Source organism: Babylonia areolata, chromosome 5 (genome assembly GCF_041734735.1).
Source record: "Babylonia areolata isolate BAREFJ2019XMU chromosome 5, ASM4173473v1, whole genome shotgun sequence".
In the NCBI taxonomy this organism is placed as follows: Eukaryota; Metazoa; Mollusca; class Gastropoda; order Neogastropoda; family Buccinidae; genus Babylonia; species Babylonia areolata.
Window position 1 is genome coordinate 53734288 of NC_134880.1, and position 18110 is coordinate 53752397.

General features: G+C 40.1%; 1 protein-coding gene across 1 annotated transcript in view; it reads right to left on the bottom strand.

Annotated features, from left to right (window-relative positions):
• LOC143282179 (uncharacterized) overlaps positions 1–18110 on the bottom strand; it is a 214240-nt gene that overhangs the window by 55424 nt on the left and 140706 nt on the right. Inside the window, 9 exon segments of the mRNA XM_076587751.1 lie at positions 988–1134; positions 3840–4016; positions 4872–5036; positions 6539–6682; positions 8508–8728; positions 9702–9922; positions 10646–10899; positions 16355–16375; positions 17039–17260. Coding sequence (XP_076443866.1) covers positions 988–1134; positions 3840–4016; positions 4872–5036; positions 6539–6682; positions 8508–8728; positions 9702–9922; positions 10646–10899; positions 16355–16375; positions 17039–17260 — 1572 coding nt within the window.

Here is an 18110-nt window from a genome sequence, read left to right on the forward strand (position 1 = left end):
TCATTCTTTTACTCGTACTATACAAACCACTGTACTATAATAAAGATGAATACATAAAGAAATAAAGTACTAAGTTTGAACATGCTATCTTTTAAAGTTTTTGAGCATTAGCATTTTGAAAAATGGTATTATGAGGACAAAACACAAAACTGAGAAAACAGGAAAAGAAAGAGATGTGCTTGTGCTCACAAGAAATCACACAAGTTGATGCTGTTTAAAGCTTTATTTAAGTGAATATAGTACCTAGGTGAAACGGACTATATAGATTAGATGTTGAAGAAGCAAATTATGCGAAAAAACAAAAATCACAAAAAATCATGATTTTGGTCAAAATTTCACTACCGTGTCTGGCCTTAATGTCAAGTAAGTCTGTGAATGTTTTGTCTGAATGACAGCACGGAAACATGACAAGTGGAGATGAAGTAACACAACACAGACCTGTGGAGAAGTAGTAAATTATTATTATTATAATTATTATTAATATCATTATTATTAATAGTATTATTATCATCATTATCATTATGAGCATTTACGCTTAATCTTGGAAATAAGCAACAGGCGTTTACAAATAAAACACACACGTAAATATCAAAGAGGAAAAACTGAACACAAGATACCAAACATTATCAAAAATTATTCATCCCCCCACCACACATACACCCAAAATACACACAAACACACACAAGTCTTAGCACACAATCCTAGATAGTACACAATAAAAAAAAAGTATATATATATATACAACCAACAAATTCTGAAACTATCAAAACTCACTCACTCACTAATAGTCATTTTAGTTCATACTGGAAAGGGATGAGCTGTTAAGAATTATTCAGGAGGGGAAAAGGTGGGTCTTCAGACTGGATTCGAAAGATTACAGTGAAGATGAGTGAGGAAGAGGCTGAGGAAGTTGATTCCAAAGAATGGGGGCTTGATATGAAAAACTACGTTGAAACTGTTGATTTAAAGAACAAAACAGACACAGACCTGTGGGGCAGTAGTAGTAGGGCGGGCATTCCTGCTTGGGGGTGACGGCGCTCTGACAGTAGTGGCCGGCAGGACACGCATCGCAGGAGGACCGACCCGTGCTGGTCTGGAACTCCCCGGCAGGGCACGGTGTTGGGGCCGAGGAACCTGTTCACACACCACAGGTACATGTGTTACTGTTATGATAATTGATAATGCAGGTACGTGTGTTACTGTTATGATAATTGATAACACAGGTACACGTGTTACTGTTATAATTGATAAAATCAATATTAATGATACTGATATGCAGAAGGAAGGTGGCAGAATGGTTAAGACGCTCAGCTGCCAATATAGAGAGTCCATGAGGGTGTGGGTTCGATTCCCGCTCTCGCCCTTTCTCCCCAGTTTGACTGGAAAATCAAACTGAGCGTCTAGTCCTTCGGATGAGACGATAAACCAAGGTCCCGTGAGCAGCACTCACTTGGCGCACTGAAAAAGAACCCATGACAACAAGAGTGTTGTCCTCTGGCAAAATTGTCAGTCTAGAAGAAATCCACTCTAATAGGCACACAAATATATAAGCATGCACTCAAGGCCTGACTAAGCGCATTAGGTTATGCTGCTGGTCAGGCATCTGCCTGGCATATGTGGTGTGGCGTATATGGATTTGTCTGATCACAATGACACCTCCTTGAGAAATTGAAACTGAGACTTCAACTGATACTGAATGGCACTTGTGTCGCCCATTCCTCTAAGTAAATTTAGAATCGGTGTGCTGGCACTTGCTCATTAACATGCTGCTATGCTAGAGGACTTGGTCCACATGCCGCAGATACATGTGTTACTGTTATGATAATCGATAAAGTCAGTGTTAATGATAATGAACGGCACTTGTATAGCGCATTCCTCAAGTTGATTTAGACTTGGTGTGCTGGCACTTGCCCATTCACATGCAGCTATGCCAGAGGACTTTCAACATGCCACAGGTACATGTGTTTATTATGATTATTGATAAAATCAAATCAAGAGCAATCAATAACCATTTACCTGAAGATCTAGTCATCAGCCCTGTCTGTATGTAATGTGTAATGTGCCGCTAATGTTCAAATGTGTGTGTGTGTGTGTGTGTGTGTGAGCGTGCAAGTACAAGTTCTTATATTGATTGATACGTGGAGTGATGGCCTAGAGGTAATGCATCCGCCAAGGAAGCTAAAGAATCTGAGCGCACTGGTTCGAATCGCGGCTCAGCCACCAATATTTTCTCCCCCTCCACTAGACCTTGAGTGGTGGTCTGGACACTAGTCATTCGGATGAGACGATAAACCGAGGTCCCATGTGCAGCATGCACTTAGCACATGTAAAAGAACTCACAGCAACAAAAGGGTTGTTCCTGGCAAAATTATGTAGAAAAATCCACTTCGATAGGAAAAAACAAATAAAACTGCACGCAGGAAAAAATACAAACAAAAATGGGTGGTGCTGTAGTGTAGTGACGTGCTCTCCCTGGGGAGAGCAGCCCGAATTTCACACAAAGAAATATACTGTAATAAAAAGAAATACAAATACAAAATACAAACATATGTATTCAAAATTCTACTGTATCTGTGTTGGCATATGATTTCTGGTTTGTGTTTCTCACCTGTTATGTACTATCCTCCCCAATATTCCTGTGACCCTCATACACTTGGTAATAAAGACATAATATTTTATTCTATTCTATTCTAATTTCAACATTAATAACACTGAATGGCATTTGTATAGCACATTTCTCTAAGTTAATTCAGTTTCACTGCACTGGCAATTGCCCTTTCACATGCAGCCTGGCCCGAAAACGACTAATTACACCCATCCATACACACACACACACACCTATGAACAGAAAACAGCTTGAATTAACAATGAGGAAAAAAAAATCACAAAAATGCCTAACAGAACAGAGGGAGTGTTGGTTGGTGCCAAAGACCAACAGGCAGCGAACTCCAGACGCTGGGAACACAAAAACTAGACCTGTGGCAGCTGAAATACTTTAGGTTCATCCTTGGTACTTTTATTTTCCCCTGAGGGCCAGAAGGGGAACCCAAAGGCTTGTATGTGAGGAGTGCTTTGGACAGGCTGCTTATCTGGGCAGAGCTAACTGTCAGCTACCTGTTGTAGCTTATCATTCATTTCCTGTGTCATTTAGTCGGGCTTTAGTCATGTGCGCATACACAGATACATTAGAGTGGATTTTTCTTCAGAATTTTACCAGGAACAACCTTTTCATTGCTGTGGGTTCTTTTACTTGTGCTAAATGCATGCTACACATGTGAACTTGGTTTATCATCTGAACCAAATGGTCTGTGTCCAGAACACCACTCATGGTCTAGTGGAGGGGAAAAAAATTCTAGTGAGTGTGGGACTGTTGTTGTTGTTGCTCTTGTGTCCCTTAATTGTTCTTGTCAAACAAATCACCACAATAAAGAAGAGAGAGGAGAGGAAAAAGAAAAAGAAAATGGAAAAACTCAGTGGTACTACAACGACAGAGATGATTACTATAATGACAAATTATAGTGCTTTATTTGAAATGTCTGACGATAAATCACAAGAAAATGGAAAAGCTCAATGATACTACCAACAACAGAGGCAACTGCTAAAATGATACTTCATAGTGCTTTATTCAATGTGTCATGATGATAAATCACATTGCTTTATTTCATTGTGTCCTTTAAAGTTTTTAACATTCCCTGAGGCACAGATAAAGTGCATATTTTGGGCAGTGATAAAAAATTTTAAAAAAACAAAAAAAATCCCGCAGCATGCTGCCTATGTAAACAAAAACAAACATAACAAAAGCAAAACCAAAAAGAAAAACAGTCAAGTCATTATTTCACCTTCCAAGCAGAAGAAGCCAACAGGGCACTCGTACTCTGCAGGATTAGCGGAGGTGACGGTGGCATTGGACGGGCAGTAAAACCCAGCAGAGCACAAACCAGAGGCCTGCGCCTGGCCGTCATAGGCACAGTAGTAACCACCTGGACAGGGCAGGCAGTCATCCAGCAGAGATCCGCCTGTCAGACACACACAAAATTCAATTTTATTTCATTTCATTTAACATCATTTAACTATACTTTATTTCATTTCATTTTCCATTTTATTCTATTTTATCTATGTGCAAGCGAACTCAAACAGCTGTAGTCACATACTAATCAAGCATCCCTTATATAGCACATAAGTGTACTCAAACTTGCCATGATCCAGACGAAGATGAAATTCATTTTTATGTTTCCTTGTCCTTGTCTTCATGACTTAACTCACTCAGTACGGCCAGTCCTCTCTTCTCCTCTGCACAGACCCCTCGGATGTCCAGAGGGTGTCTGAATGACCCAACCTTTAGCTTCCGTCGTCAGAATTGTGGTATTCTCTGTCAACGTTCACCTCTTCAGTATAAGAGCCTTCTGCTTGCAATATTTTGATGATGGTAATTGGGGTGAAACGCTGTTAACGTCGTCTCTTTCACCGTTCGTATGGAGAGAGTTAAGACTGAAATATATCCAGCCTACGTTTTTTATTGCCCATGCCGCTTTAGATTCAACTTGCTTCTGCCATCCATGAATGAAACTGTATTGTGTAATGTGGCTTTTTACATTTCATACAAAGCCTTAGAAAGATTGCTTATGGATTTCACTTAGATTACAGTAATAATATGAATTGTACATTACAATAATCATCTGAAGCTTAAATATCTAGCTCTGTATTTTTGGAAAACTGCTTGCCTGATTGGTATATGGTTTTCCCCTTCAGTTAGGAGCTTAGGCCTAAATCTGAATAAACCATTTCGCATTTGTATTTGTATTCATATTTGTATTTGTATCTGTATTCACATTCTCTCTGTCCCTCTGTCTCTCTCTCTCTCTTCACCAGACCTGTGTTGTTCCTGATGGTGCCAGCTGGACAGGGAATCATGGCGGAGGTACCCTGAGGACAATAGTACCCGGGTATGCAGGGACCGTTGTCAGGGTAGGTAGCCGTCGGGGTAGGTATGGTGCTCGTAGCCCCTCCCTGACAGAAGTACCCTCCGTCACACGGACCTGAAAAAAAGTATCACAACAGTCATCATCGTTATATTGAGTAACATTGTGTTGTGGTGTGTGTATGTAACATAGATATGATGTATTATGTTAACAAAAGTGTTTTTGTAAAGCACCTAGAGCAGATTTCTGGATAGTGTGCTATATAAGTATCCATTATTATTATTATTAACATTGTCATCATTTCCTCGTAATTAACGCCCGGTATCATTGTATCAAGACTGACATCATTTCTATTACATGAGAGATTACATCATTATTTTTCATCATAATTAACATCATTATTGTTGAATCATAACTAAAATTATTACTGTTGTATCATAACTAACATCGTTATTATTGTAACATAACTAACTTTTTTTTTTCACTAATATAATTATCATTGCTTGCTGTTTAGGTTTCCCAAATGAACAAAGTGAGGGTCAGTAACTTATCTATGTTTGAAAGCAAATAAGGAAAGTATACAAAATATGCAACTCATGGTATATGGAACTTAAACCTTAAAACTTCTAAACACTTGTACCCCACCTGAAGGGTTCACATAGCTAATGCCAAAACAATATAATAATAATAATAATAATAATAATGCAAACTAATATTCACAACTCCCAAGCTGGAAGAGCATGTTATTCACAATATAAAACAAAGCTATATATACATAAACATGAACACCATACACACAAAACTGAAGGGCTCACGTTGCCAACACCCAAACAGTAGTAGTTTACCTGTAGGGTTTACGCTGCCGACACCCAAACAGTACCAGTTTATCTGTAGGGTTTACGTTGCCGACACCCAAACAGTACCAGTTTATCTGTAGGGTTTACGTTGCCGACACCCAAACAGTACCAGTTTATCTGTAGGGTTTACGTTGCCGACACCCAAACAGTAGTAGTTTACCTGTAGGGTTTACGCTGCTGACACCCAAACAGTACCAGTTTATCTGTAGGGTTTACGTTGCCAACACCCAAACAGTACCAGTTTATCTGTAGGGTTTACGTTGCCGACACCCAAACAGTACCAGTTTATCTGTAGGGTTTACGTTGCCGACACCCAAACAGTACCAGTTTATCTGTAGGGTTTACGTTGCAGACACCCAAACAGTAGTAGCTTACCTGTAGGGTTTACGTTGCCGACACCCAAACAGTAGTAGCTTACCTGTAGGGTTTACGTTGCAGACACCCAAGCAGTAGTAGCTTACCTGTAGGGTTTACGTTGCCGACACCCAAACAGTAGTAGTTTACCTGTAGGGTTCACGTTGCCAACACCCAAACAGTAGTAGCTTACCTGTAGGGTTTACGTTGCCGACACCCAAACAGTAGTAGTTTACCTGTAGGGTTTACATTGCAGACACCCAAACAGTAGTAGTTTACCTGTAGGGTTTACGTTGCAGACACCCAAACAGTAGTAGCTTACCTGTAGGGTTTACGTTGCAGACACCCAAACAGTAGTAGTTTACCTGTAGGGTTTACATTGCAGACACCCAAACAGTAGTAGTTTACCTGTAGGGTTTACGTTGCCAACACCCAAACAGTAGTAGCCAGGTGGACAGTCTGTACACTGGGAAGCAGAATCCATGCCAGTCTTGTTGTTGAAGGTCCCTGCCGGGCAGGCCTGGGGCGTCTGGTTGACCGGGCAGTAGTATCCTGAAGGAAAGAAACAACGGACGAAGGTGGCAGAATGATTAAGATGCACATCTGCCAATGCAGTGTCAGTGAGGGTCTGGGTTTGAATGGAGAATCAAACTAAATGCCCAGTCATTCAGAAGAGACTACAAACCGATGTCCTGTGTGCAGCAAGCACTTTAAGCACAGAAAAAGAACCTATGGCAGCCTAACTGTTGTCCTCAAGCAAAATTCTCTTGAGGAAATCCACTCTGATAGATAAAATCCACTCTGCTAGGTAAAATCCACTCTGATAGGTACACAATTACATATGCACATTCTCAAGGCCTGAACAGTGTGTTGGGTTATGCTGCAGTCAGGCATCTGCCTAGCAGATGTGGTGTGGTGTATTTGGATCTGTCCGAACGTAGTGACACCTCCTTCAGAAACTGAAACTGAAAACTGAAAGAAAGGCATCAGATAAAGGGAGCGGTAGTTTCAGTTTCAGTAGCTCAAGGAGGCATCACTGCATTCGGACAAATCCATATACGCTACACCACATCTGCCAAGCAGATGCCTGACCAGCAGCGTAACCCAACGTGCTTAGTCAGGCCTTGAGAAAAAAAAAAAGGGAGCAGTAGCCTAGTGGCAATGCGCCTGACTAGGAAGCCAGTGACCGGGGGGTCGAGTGCCATACAGACCAGGATTTTTGATCCCCCACTCTCCACTGGACCTTGAGTAGCGGTCTGGTTGCTACACTTTTGGGTGAGATGATAAACTGAGGTACTGTATGCAGCATGCACTCATTGTATAGCGTATTAAAAGAATCCATGGAAATAAAAGGGTTGTCTGTGACAAATTTCTGTAGAAAAATCCACTTTGATAGTAAAATAAATACACTTGCAGGCAGAAATAAGAAAGAAAAAGAAATGGAACTGCACTGTGGTCACTGGGAAGAGCAGCCCCAATTTCACACAGAGAAATCTGTTGTGACTTCTTCTTCTTCTTCTGTGTTCGTGGGCTGCAACTCCCACGTTCGCTCGTATAATACGTGAGTGGGCTTTTGCGTGTTTGACCATTTTTACCCCGCCATGTAGGCAGCCATACTCCGTTTTCGGGGGTGTGCATGCTGGGTGTGTTCTTGTTTCCATAACCCACCGAACGCTGACATGGATTACAGGATCTTTAACGTGCGTATTTAATCTTCTGCTTGCGTATACACACGAAGGAGGTTAAGGCACTGGCAGGTCTGCACTTATGTTGACCTGGGAGATCGTAAAAAATCTCCACCCTTTACCCACCAGGTGCCGTCACCGTGATTCGAACCCGGGACCCTCAGATTGAAAGTCCAACGCTTTAACCACTCGGCTATTGCGCCCGTCGATCTGTTGTGGCAAAAAGTGATACAATGGAATGCAATGCAGTGCAATAAAACATAATACAATACAAGGAGAAAGAGAAGGACAAGCAAGTGATGAACACCTCAGAACAACATGGCCAAAAAAAATCCAACTGACTGAAGAAGCAAGAAATTCATGAAATTAATTATCAAACAACGTCATACACACAAGCGCTCGCACATGCACACACACACACACACACACACACACACACACACACACACACACACACCAGTCTAATATCACTCACAGGGGAAAGATTTTAAAACTGAAATACACAAACACACATACATACACACACACACAAACCCACAATTACCCAACCCCCCCCCCACACACACACACACACACACACACATACACCTCCCACGCACCCCCACAACCACACCAGTCAACAAACCAGCTGTCAACAAAACACACCCAGCCTCCACCAACCAACCAACCAACTCCAACCCTCCCTCACTCACCTTCCATGCACAGTTCGGGTGTGGTCATGTTCACGTCGGGACACATGTATCCAGCCGGGCAGATCAAGCAGCTATCCTTCCCGTAGTTTGGCTGGTAATACCCCACCGGGCAGCCCTCGGCGTACTCCGCCCCTTGCACGCAGAAGTGACCCGGGGGACACAGGAACCCCTCGCTGGTGTTGGTGGGGGTCGGGGTGGTGCTTCCGCCAGTGCACACGTACCTGTGGGTGAAAACAGAGAGAGAGAGGAGAGCAGCGCTGAGTGAACGGTGCTGGAGGAAGAGGAGGATGGGGTGGAGGGGTAGGGGGCAGGGGGAGGAGGATCAGGTCTTACTAGGGTGCTGCTCTTCATTTTTGTTGTTTCTTCAGCCTTGTTGTTGAAAGCGCATAGACACATGCATGTGTGCATGAATACACACACACACAGAGACACACTTAGACAAGCAAAGACACACTCAGACACACATACACACACAAGCATACACACACATACACACAATTATACATACATAATGCAAAATATACTTACACATATACAAGTACACACACACACACACACACACACACACACACACACTTACACACACTCACAGACACACACACACACACACACAGATCTGTGACTTTCTGCTGTTCCAACTTGTCAGGAAGTCAACACAATGACAAGCTTTTTCTTTACATAAATCTCCCCACCCCCAACCCCTCCCCAAAAAACCCATACTTCCTCCCATTCATCCCCACCCAGAATCAGTGGTCTCTCTTTCAGTCAGATAAAAAAATTTTAAAACAGAGAAAGAAAGCAGCCCTGCAAACGTCAAAGAGACTGACAGACAAAACGCAGAAAAAGAAGCAGACTGACAGGCAGAAACAAGAGAAACGAAAAAACAACAACAGAGACTAATAAGAAAGAGAGACAATCACAGAGAATGACAGACAGAAAGACAAGACAAGACAGAAAAACAATGGGAAAGAGAGACAATTACAGGCAGAAAGACAGGTAAAGACAGAAAAACTATGGGAAAGAGAGATAATTACAGGCAGAATGACAAGTAAAGACAGAAAAACTATGGGAAAGGGAGATAATTACAGGTAGAAAGACAAGTAAAGACAGAAAAACTATAAGAAAGAGAGACAATCACAGAGAAAGTCAAAAAAGATAAACAGCAAGCATCCCAAATCCAAAGCTTCAGCCTACCCAGCGTCGCAGAGTGGGGCTTGTGTGACCTTGGTAAAGGCTTGTACGTTACAGTAGCGGCCCTTGGGGCATGGCTCACAGTCGTCAGGGGAGGTGACTTCCAACTGCGTGGAGAACGTGCCTAGCGGGCAAGGAATCGGGTATGCTGTGCCGTTAGTACAGTAATAGCCCATCGGGCATCGGTCGTTACCAGTGAACGTCGTATTGTCCGTGTAGTTCACCTGAAAAAACATAGAAACAAAATCTAAATGAGGGCATGAGCAGTTAATAAACGATATATACAACAATGTTTGTTCCTTGAAATAAGGAAAAGGCACAGCACATTCCATCAGCTTTCACACAGGTACATTAAAGGTACAGAGAAACAAGCTTTCACACAGGTACATTAAAGCTACAGAGAAACAAGCTAAGAAAGAGGACAATTTAAAAAAATTGTATTAAAGACAGGCAAGTATTTCGCACCAGTTTATAATCTTCATCTGTTTGCTTGAGACAGGCAGTTTTGCCAAAAATGTGCAATTGTCCTGTTGCACTGATTAAACTTTGTTTTATGAATGATTCCTTCCTATTTGGGGTTTTATCTTCTTGTGGCTGTATATTCCAGGAAAATTCTTCCTCTGTTTGATATTACACTGTATAACACAAAATTACTCACATTACTTAATTTCAATGATGCAGGTATTCATAAAAAATACTTTGCAGTCTGAAATTGTAATTTCTTATCAGAAATAATGCCACCTGAATATTGAATGTAACTATTTACCTTAGGGGTATCAGAAGATTTTTGTAATTTCTATATCTTTTATTAACAGTTCCAATCTTGAATAATTGTTTGAATATGTAGCAACAGTCTAAAAAAATGAAATAAAATAAAGCTCATCTTTGATCATAGAACAAAACAGAAGAAGAAGCAAAACAAAACAAAAAAAGGGGAAACAACTCACGTTATGGCTGATGGGTGTCGGGGAGGACGCGCCCCCTGTGCAGTAGTACCCTGCCCAGCACTCCCCAGTGGGTGTGTCCAGGCCGTCCCTCTCACAGTAGCTGCCAGCAGAGCACTCTGTGCAGTTCTCCACCGCTGCGTAGTATTCGTCCGGACCAAAGGTGCCCGCCGGGCACGGGAAGGACATGGCCGCTGAGGTGCCGCTCGGGCAGTAGAACCCGGTGGGACACGGGGCCGGGTTGACCACTGGTCCCCCTGTCAACATGCGTCAGAGTGTCAATGGGGTGTCGTCTTTGGTGTGGGTGTGGTTGAGTGTAGCATATGCTTGAACCTTGTTTGGTGGGTTTTTTTTTTATTTTTTAGATGCATATATGGTCATCATGTCAACATGCGTCAGAGTGTCAATGGGGTGTCGTCTTTGGTGTGGGTGTGGTTGAGTGTAGCATATGCTTGAACCTTGTTTGGTGGGTTTTTTTTTATTTTTTAGATGCATATATGGTCATCATGTCAACGTGTGTCAGAGTGTCAATGGGGTGTCGTCTTTGGTGTGGGTGTGGTTGTGTGTAGCATATGCTTGAATCTTGTTTGGTGGGTTTTTTTGGTTTTTTTTTAGATGCATATATGGTCATCATGTCAACGTGTGTCATAGTGTCAATGGGGTGTCGTCTTTGGTGTGGGTGTGGTTGTTGCCTGTCTGGACTCTTTGTCAATGGTGAGTCACCGAGTGTTTAACAGAGGATCTGTTGTCTTAGGTGTGGTGTGGGTAAGTTATGTTTGAGCCCTGGTGGGGGGGGGGGGGTTGTGTGTTTTTTAAGCCTATCTGGATCCTTTGTCAATGGTGAGTCAGCAAGTGTCCACGGGGGACGTCTTTGGTGTGGTGTGGGTGGGTATTTTGTTGTTCGTTTGAGCCCTGTTTCTTTTGGTGGTGGTGGGTTGTTGTTTTTTCCAGCCTGTCTTTTGCTGTAAATGCTGCATACAAGTTGATGATTTTGATACTTTCTGTTGCTGTAAACATTGCAAGCAAGTTGATGACTCAGACATTTCAAAAATGTTAGACACATAAAGGAAAGGTGTGTGTACATATGTCAAACAAGTGCTGTCCTCTTTTGGAAAGAGTGACCCACACATTTCAATACTTTCATGTTACTAGTTACTCACTATATCCCAAATTTCTGTTCTATTACTCACAATATCCCAAATTTCAGTTCTATTACTCACAATATCTCAAATTTCTATTCCATTGTTATAACCAATCTGGGTAACCAAAGATATCATTACCACTACATTCTAACTACAAAACAATGTTGCATTTGTTAGCCTCTAATTTGCAGCTACTTTGGTGAGTGGATTTCTATTTTAAAACACAGAAAAACAAAGCAATCACAAACATGACCTGTTCACCTCACAGGGTAAAAAATACAAATAGATTGCCAAAGCAAAAGTATACAGCTCCATGCCGCTCAAGAGCTATATGTCTGGAACACATTACCACCAGACTGCCCCAAAGCTGCTCATATAACATTCTGAGCCATCAGATCAGCTGCATGTTTTGATGTCTGAATGAAAAGTAAAAGATATCTGTTTGAATTGATAACATCACGATCAGCAACGAGAAACTTTATTATACACTAAACCTCAAAAAGAAACACTGTTTCATAACTTGGCAATTAAAAAAAACAAACTATGTAGATTAAATTCAATTTATGCCATGTGCTGCATAACCCCCAAGAATACCCACTTTTTCTTCTTCTTCTCTTCTTCTGCGTTCGTGGGCTTCAACTCCCACGTTCACTCGTATATACGCGAGTGGGCTTTTTACGTGTATGACCGTTTTTACCCCCCACCATGTAGGCAGCCATACTCCACTTTCGGGGGTGTGCATGCTGGGTATGTTCTTGTTTCCATAACCCACTGAACGTTGACATGGGTTACAGGATCTTTAACGTGCGTATTTGATCTTATGTTTGCGTATACACACGAAGGGGGTTCAGGCACTGGCAGGTCTGCACATATGTTGATCTGGGAGATCGTAAAAATCTCCACCCTTTACCCACCAGGCGCCGTCACCGTGATTCGAACCCGGGACCCTCAGATTGACAGTCCAACGCTTTAACCATTCGGCTATGGCGCCCGTCGAATACCCACTTCAATTTCTGTACATTGAATTAAAAAAAAAAAAAAACAGCTGCAGCAGCCATGATGTTGGTTACTTGGTACCATTAAGTTTAATCTTGTGCAAATAATATGTGGTGCTTTGTGAATATGTGCAATATTCATGCAAAATGTACACAAACGTTTGACAACATAGATGCAGCATGATTATGAAAGTGTTAACTAGAGATCATTTGTAATATGTGCAAAATAAGATTCAAACAATATTCATGCAAACTTTGACAACACTGACGGTTCACAATGATGAATGCGTTAATAATTACAGATCATTTGCAATATGTGCCAAATGATACTCATGCAATAGTCATGCAAACTTTGACAACATAGAAGTTTTGTAAAAAAACAAACAAAAAAAACCCAATAATAATAATAATAATAAAATAAGTACTACAATCAACAGAAAAAAAGGACTCATACAATGTGTTTAAGTCGGTGATCCATAGTATAAAAAAAATAAATAAATAAAAATAAAAATAATTTTATACCTGCAGATACAGTGCACATAAATTGAAATGAGAATGCAGAAATGATAAACATTTTCCTGTTTAACTGGAACAATTTATGAATGACATTCATGCAAAACAAAAAACACAAAGCAAAAACAGTTAGCTGCAAGAAACAAACAACAATAAGCAACACTTTCAAACCAAAAGGTATAAAGCTACATTTTCACCAAAGCAGCTATATTTTTTCAAGCCTATTTTCAAACACTATCAACAGTTTCAGTTTCAGTTTTAGTAGCTCAAGGAGGCGTCACTGCGTTCGGACAAATCCATATATGCTACACCACATCTGCCAAGCAGATGCCTGACCAGCAGCGTAACCCAACGCGCTTAGTCAGGCCTTGAGGAAAAAAAAAAGAAAAAAGAAAAAAAAAGGTGAATAAATAATAGATAAGCTTACACAAATAAATAAACAAATAAATAAATAAATAAATAATAACTATAATGTAAAAAAAAAAAAAAAAAAAAAAAAGGTAGTAGTAATAATTTAAAAAAAAAAAAAAAAAGGCGGAATGAACAAAGAAGTGCGAAATAAAACAATGAAAGAGAGTAAACGACACAAAAGCATAATTACACTTCAAATACACAATCATGTACAGCAAGCATATCACCTAAAAACATACACTAAAACATTAATACGCTTGAAATACACAATCATGTACAGCAAGCATATCGGCTAAAAACATACACTAAAGCATTAATACGCTTGAAATACACAATCATGTACAGCAAGCATATCGGCTAAAAACATACACTAAAGCATTAATACGCTTGAAATACACAATCATGTACAGCAAGCATATCGGCTAAAAACATACACTAAAGCATTAATACGCTGAAATACACAATCATGTACAGCAAGCATATCAGCTAAAAACATACACTAAAGCATTAATACGCTTGAAATACACAATCATGTACAGCAAGCATATCAGCTAAAAACATACACTAAAGCATTAATACGCTTGAAATACACAATCATGTACAGCAAGCATATCGGCTAAAGACATACACTAAAGCATTAATACGCTTGAAATACACAATCATGTACAGCAAGCATATCGGCTAAAAACATACACTAAAGCATTAATACGCTTGAAATACACAATCATGTACAGCAAGCATATCGGCTAAAAACATACACTAAAGCATTAATACGCTTGAAATACACAATCATGTACAGCAAGCATATCAGCTAAAAACATACACTAAAGCATTAATACGCTTGAAATACACAATCATGTACAGCAAGCATATCAGCTAAAAACATACACTTAAGCATTAATACGCTTGAAATGCACAATCATGTACAGCAAGCATATCAGCTAAAAACATACACTAAAGCATTAATACGCTTGAAATACACAATCATGTACAGCAAGCATATCAGCTTAAGATCTGTGCAACACAGCTATGGAACAACACTGAAGCGACAAGCACTGAACAAATTTGCAACATGCATGCTTGCAAACTTCTTCAATAATCATCTACACCAATGCATACACACAAAATATGGCCATGTTCAGACAGATTAAAAACATGCTTCTAAACATACTTCCGGATTTCATTTTTTATACTGAGTGAATGTTGCTTTATTGTATTTTTATAAAATTTACAGCAATAAACACTGGAAGCATCTTTTCTAAGGAGGGTCTCTTTGCAATCACCGAACATGCACTGTATGTGGTCTTGAAAAAGTTTGAATGAATCAAGACTTCCATTTTCTCTTTTGCTGTCATGCAGACTAATCCATACTTTTAGAATATATAGTAATAATCATGATGTAAAGTGTGACCATATTATGGTTTCTACTGTGAACATTCACAAATGGCAGTGAAATGTTCTTACGCAGTATATACAAAGCAATTTCTATAAATCCAAAAAGAAAAAAAAAGAGAAAGAATAAAACATGATCTCTCCTTATATGTTTTTACTTGCTACTTCCAGAATGATCCTTTCAAGTCACAGGTGATCATGTGACTATGCCGGTTAAATGAGTGCACTATTTTCCACTAAATATTTGGGTGTGCCTAACATAGACAAGCACCCTTCTGACTGAAAATTACAGAAATGACAAATTTGGGCATCTTTGTTCTTTGAACATGATCTGTGCTGTCCAATTATTCATAATTCATAAACACAGCCCTGTTTTATGTTGTTCATCAGTTTCTTCTATTTTTCTCAAATAGTTATCATTTATGTCTTTCATTATTCAATTGTATAATTCATTTTTTTTTGTTTATAAAATAAAACAGTGAAAAAAGTGTTTAAAAACATTATTAATGTCCTTTGATGTGAAGTGTCAAATGTTTTCTGAAAAAAATGTTGTGACTCTTTCCAAAATCATAAACAATAAATGGCAGAAGAGTCATATCTGTTATCCCTTCTGTCCCTTCTCAAATATAGTGTTAATACCTAAATAAATAAATAAATACGGGCTGGATGTCTCTTTATTCTTAACTTTCTCCCCAAATCCTTTGTGTTACAAAGAGTAACAGTGCTTGCTTATTGTTTGAGATTATCTCTCTGTTTGCCTTATTTGAATTTCTAATAAACCTGGCAGTCATGTTCACAGCATTTCTGAATAAATGAATAGATGAATCTATTACATTCAAGATTTGAATTGTTCCTACTGGCAAGCATGTCAATTCTGCTCACAGCAATTCTTTACAAAATGAGGTGATCTGTAATGGTCACAACATTGTACAAGCCATAACATTTTCAAGATCCTCACTTCAACTTAATCGTTCATCTTCTTTTATTGATGCTTATGACTTTTCAAAGAAGAAAACATTCAGCAAATCAATTTTTATACTGTTCATCAATGAATAAGAAATCACAGAAAACATGTTTTTGAATCTTGATTTGAAAGAAAAAGTTTTCTTACTGAAGCAAATTATGCACCAGAAGATGTTGTTTTTCTGGTTTGAAAATGAATGGCTTGTGTTAAAGAATAAAATGAGATTAGATATTCACATCACTTCACAATGCAAAGAATACAACACTACAAGAAAACCATGTGTTTGTAACTATACCATTGATTATGGTGACGTTGCCTGTGGAAAGGATATCATCAACATTATCATCAAAAGAAACAGGCAATTATACATTTTATACATATGTTCACTGAAAATACACACACACACACACACACACACACACACACACACACACACACAAACACACACACACACACTCACATGCAAGCACAAAAGCACACACATGATTGCACACATGCATGCATGCACTCACACACACACATGCATATACACACAAACACACACACACACATACAAATACACACACACACAAACTTACTCACACACACACACATGCACATAAATGCACACACACACACACACACGCACACACATATGCGCACACACACACACACACACACAAACACAAACACTCAAACACACACACACACACTCACACATTCAAACACACACATGCACACACACACACACACACACACACACACACACACACACGCTCACACACACACAAAAAGCGTGGCGTGAAGTAAAAACAAATGGGAGATCTACACATTTAAAAAGATAATCATCATCATCATCACATACACACAAATACTCAAACACTCACACACACACGTCTGACCCTATCTCTTCCCTTTCAAAGACAATATATTCAGAAAAGACAAACACCGACTCCAAACCCACAACAACACACAGCCAGCTAGCCAGTCACCAACCAACCTGCATGAGGATCGCAATAGTAGCCAGGCGGGCAGACATCACAGTCGTCAGCGTGGGTATTGAGCTGGAACGTTCCGTTGGGGCAGCGTACAGGGACAGTGCTGCCCACCGTGCAGAAGTGGCCGGCCCAGCATGGGTAGGCTGAGGGCGTGGATGTGTCCTGGCCTCCGGGGCAGTAGTACCCAGCACTGCACTCTGCTGTGGTTCCAGTGTTGCCGTAGCCTGTCAGCAAACGTCGCCAAAGTTTTTGGGGGGTCATCAGGAACATGCCGCTCATGACAGTAAAGAGAAATAACTTTCCCTGTTTACAAGGGACACAACTTCAAGTCAACGCTGCTCTATCCTCTACTCTCCTAGCCTAATTTTTCTCTGCGAAGTATCTCTCTCCATTTACAAAGGACACAACTTCAAGGCAATGCAGCTTAACCCTTTACTCTCCTTGCCTCCTTGATCTTTCATTTTGAGCCAAAAATATATTGAGACAACCATGTGTCTGTTCTGTTTTGTCCATATATTCTGTGTAGCATATTCAGGATTAAAAAGCTATGCCAGTCTAGAACAAATGCTAATTTGTGTTTGCACTTCTTCTGTCATTGCTGCTGTGTGCTTTTGCAAAATGATCGGTTAAGGAAGTGTCTGGGTTGAGGAAGTGTCTGGGTTTGTTTGTTTTACCTTTTATTTACCTGTGTACTAACTGAATTGGTAGCATAAACAGCATTGACCTGAAGTTATGTACCTTGTGAATGGAGAGAGTTACTTCTCATTATTGTTGTTTAATCCTTTACTGTCTTAGCCTCGTTGTTCTTTTATACCACTCACAGTTTCAATTTCAAAGAGATGTCCAAACATGCAGAGTGATCCATATACCATACACTCCACCTGCTAGATACCTGACCTACACATAAACCCAACATGCTGGTCTGGCCTTGAGAGTACGCAGTATGGTGACATACTCTTCCCTCGGGAAAGCTACCACAAGTTTCACAAAGACATACCTACTATGACTGAAAAATGCAATTTGATAATAATGACTGCTGATGAGAAAAAAAAAAAAATCAAAAGGACAGTTACA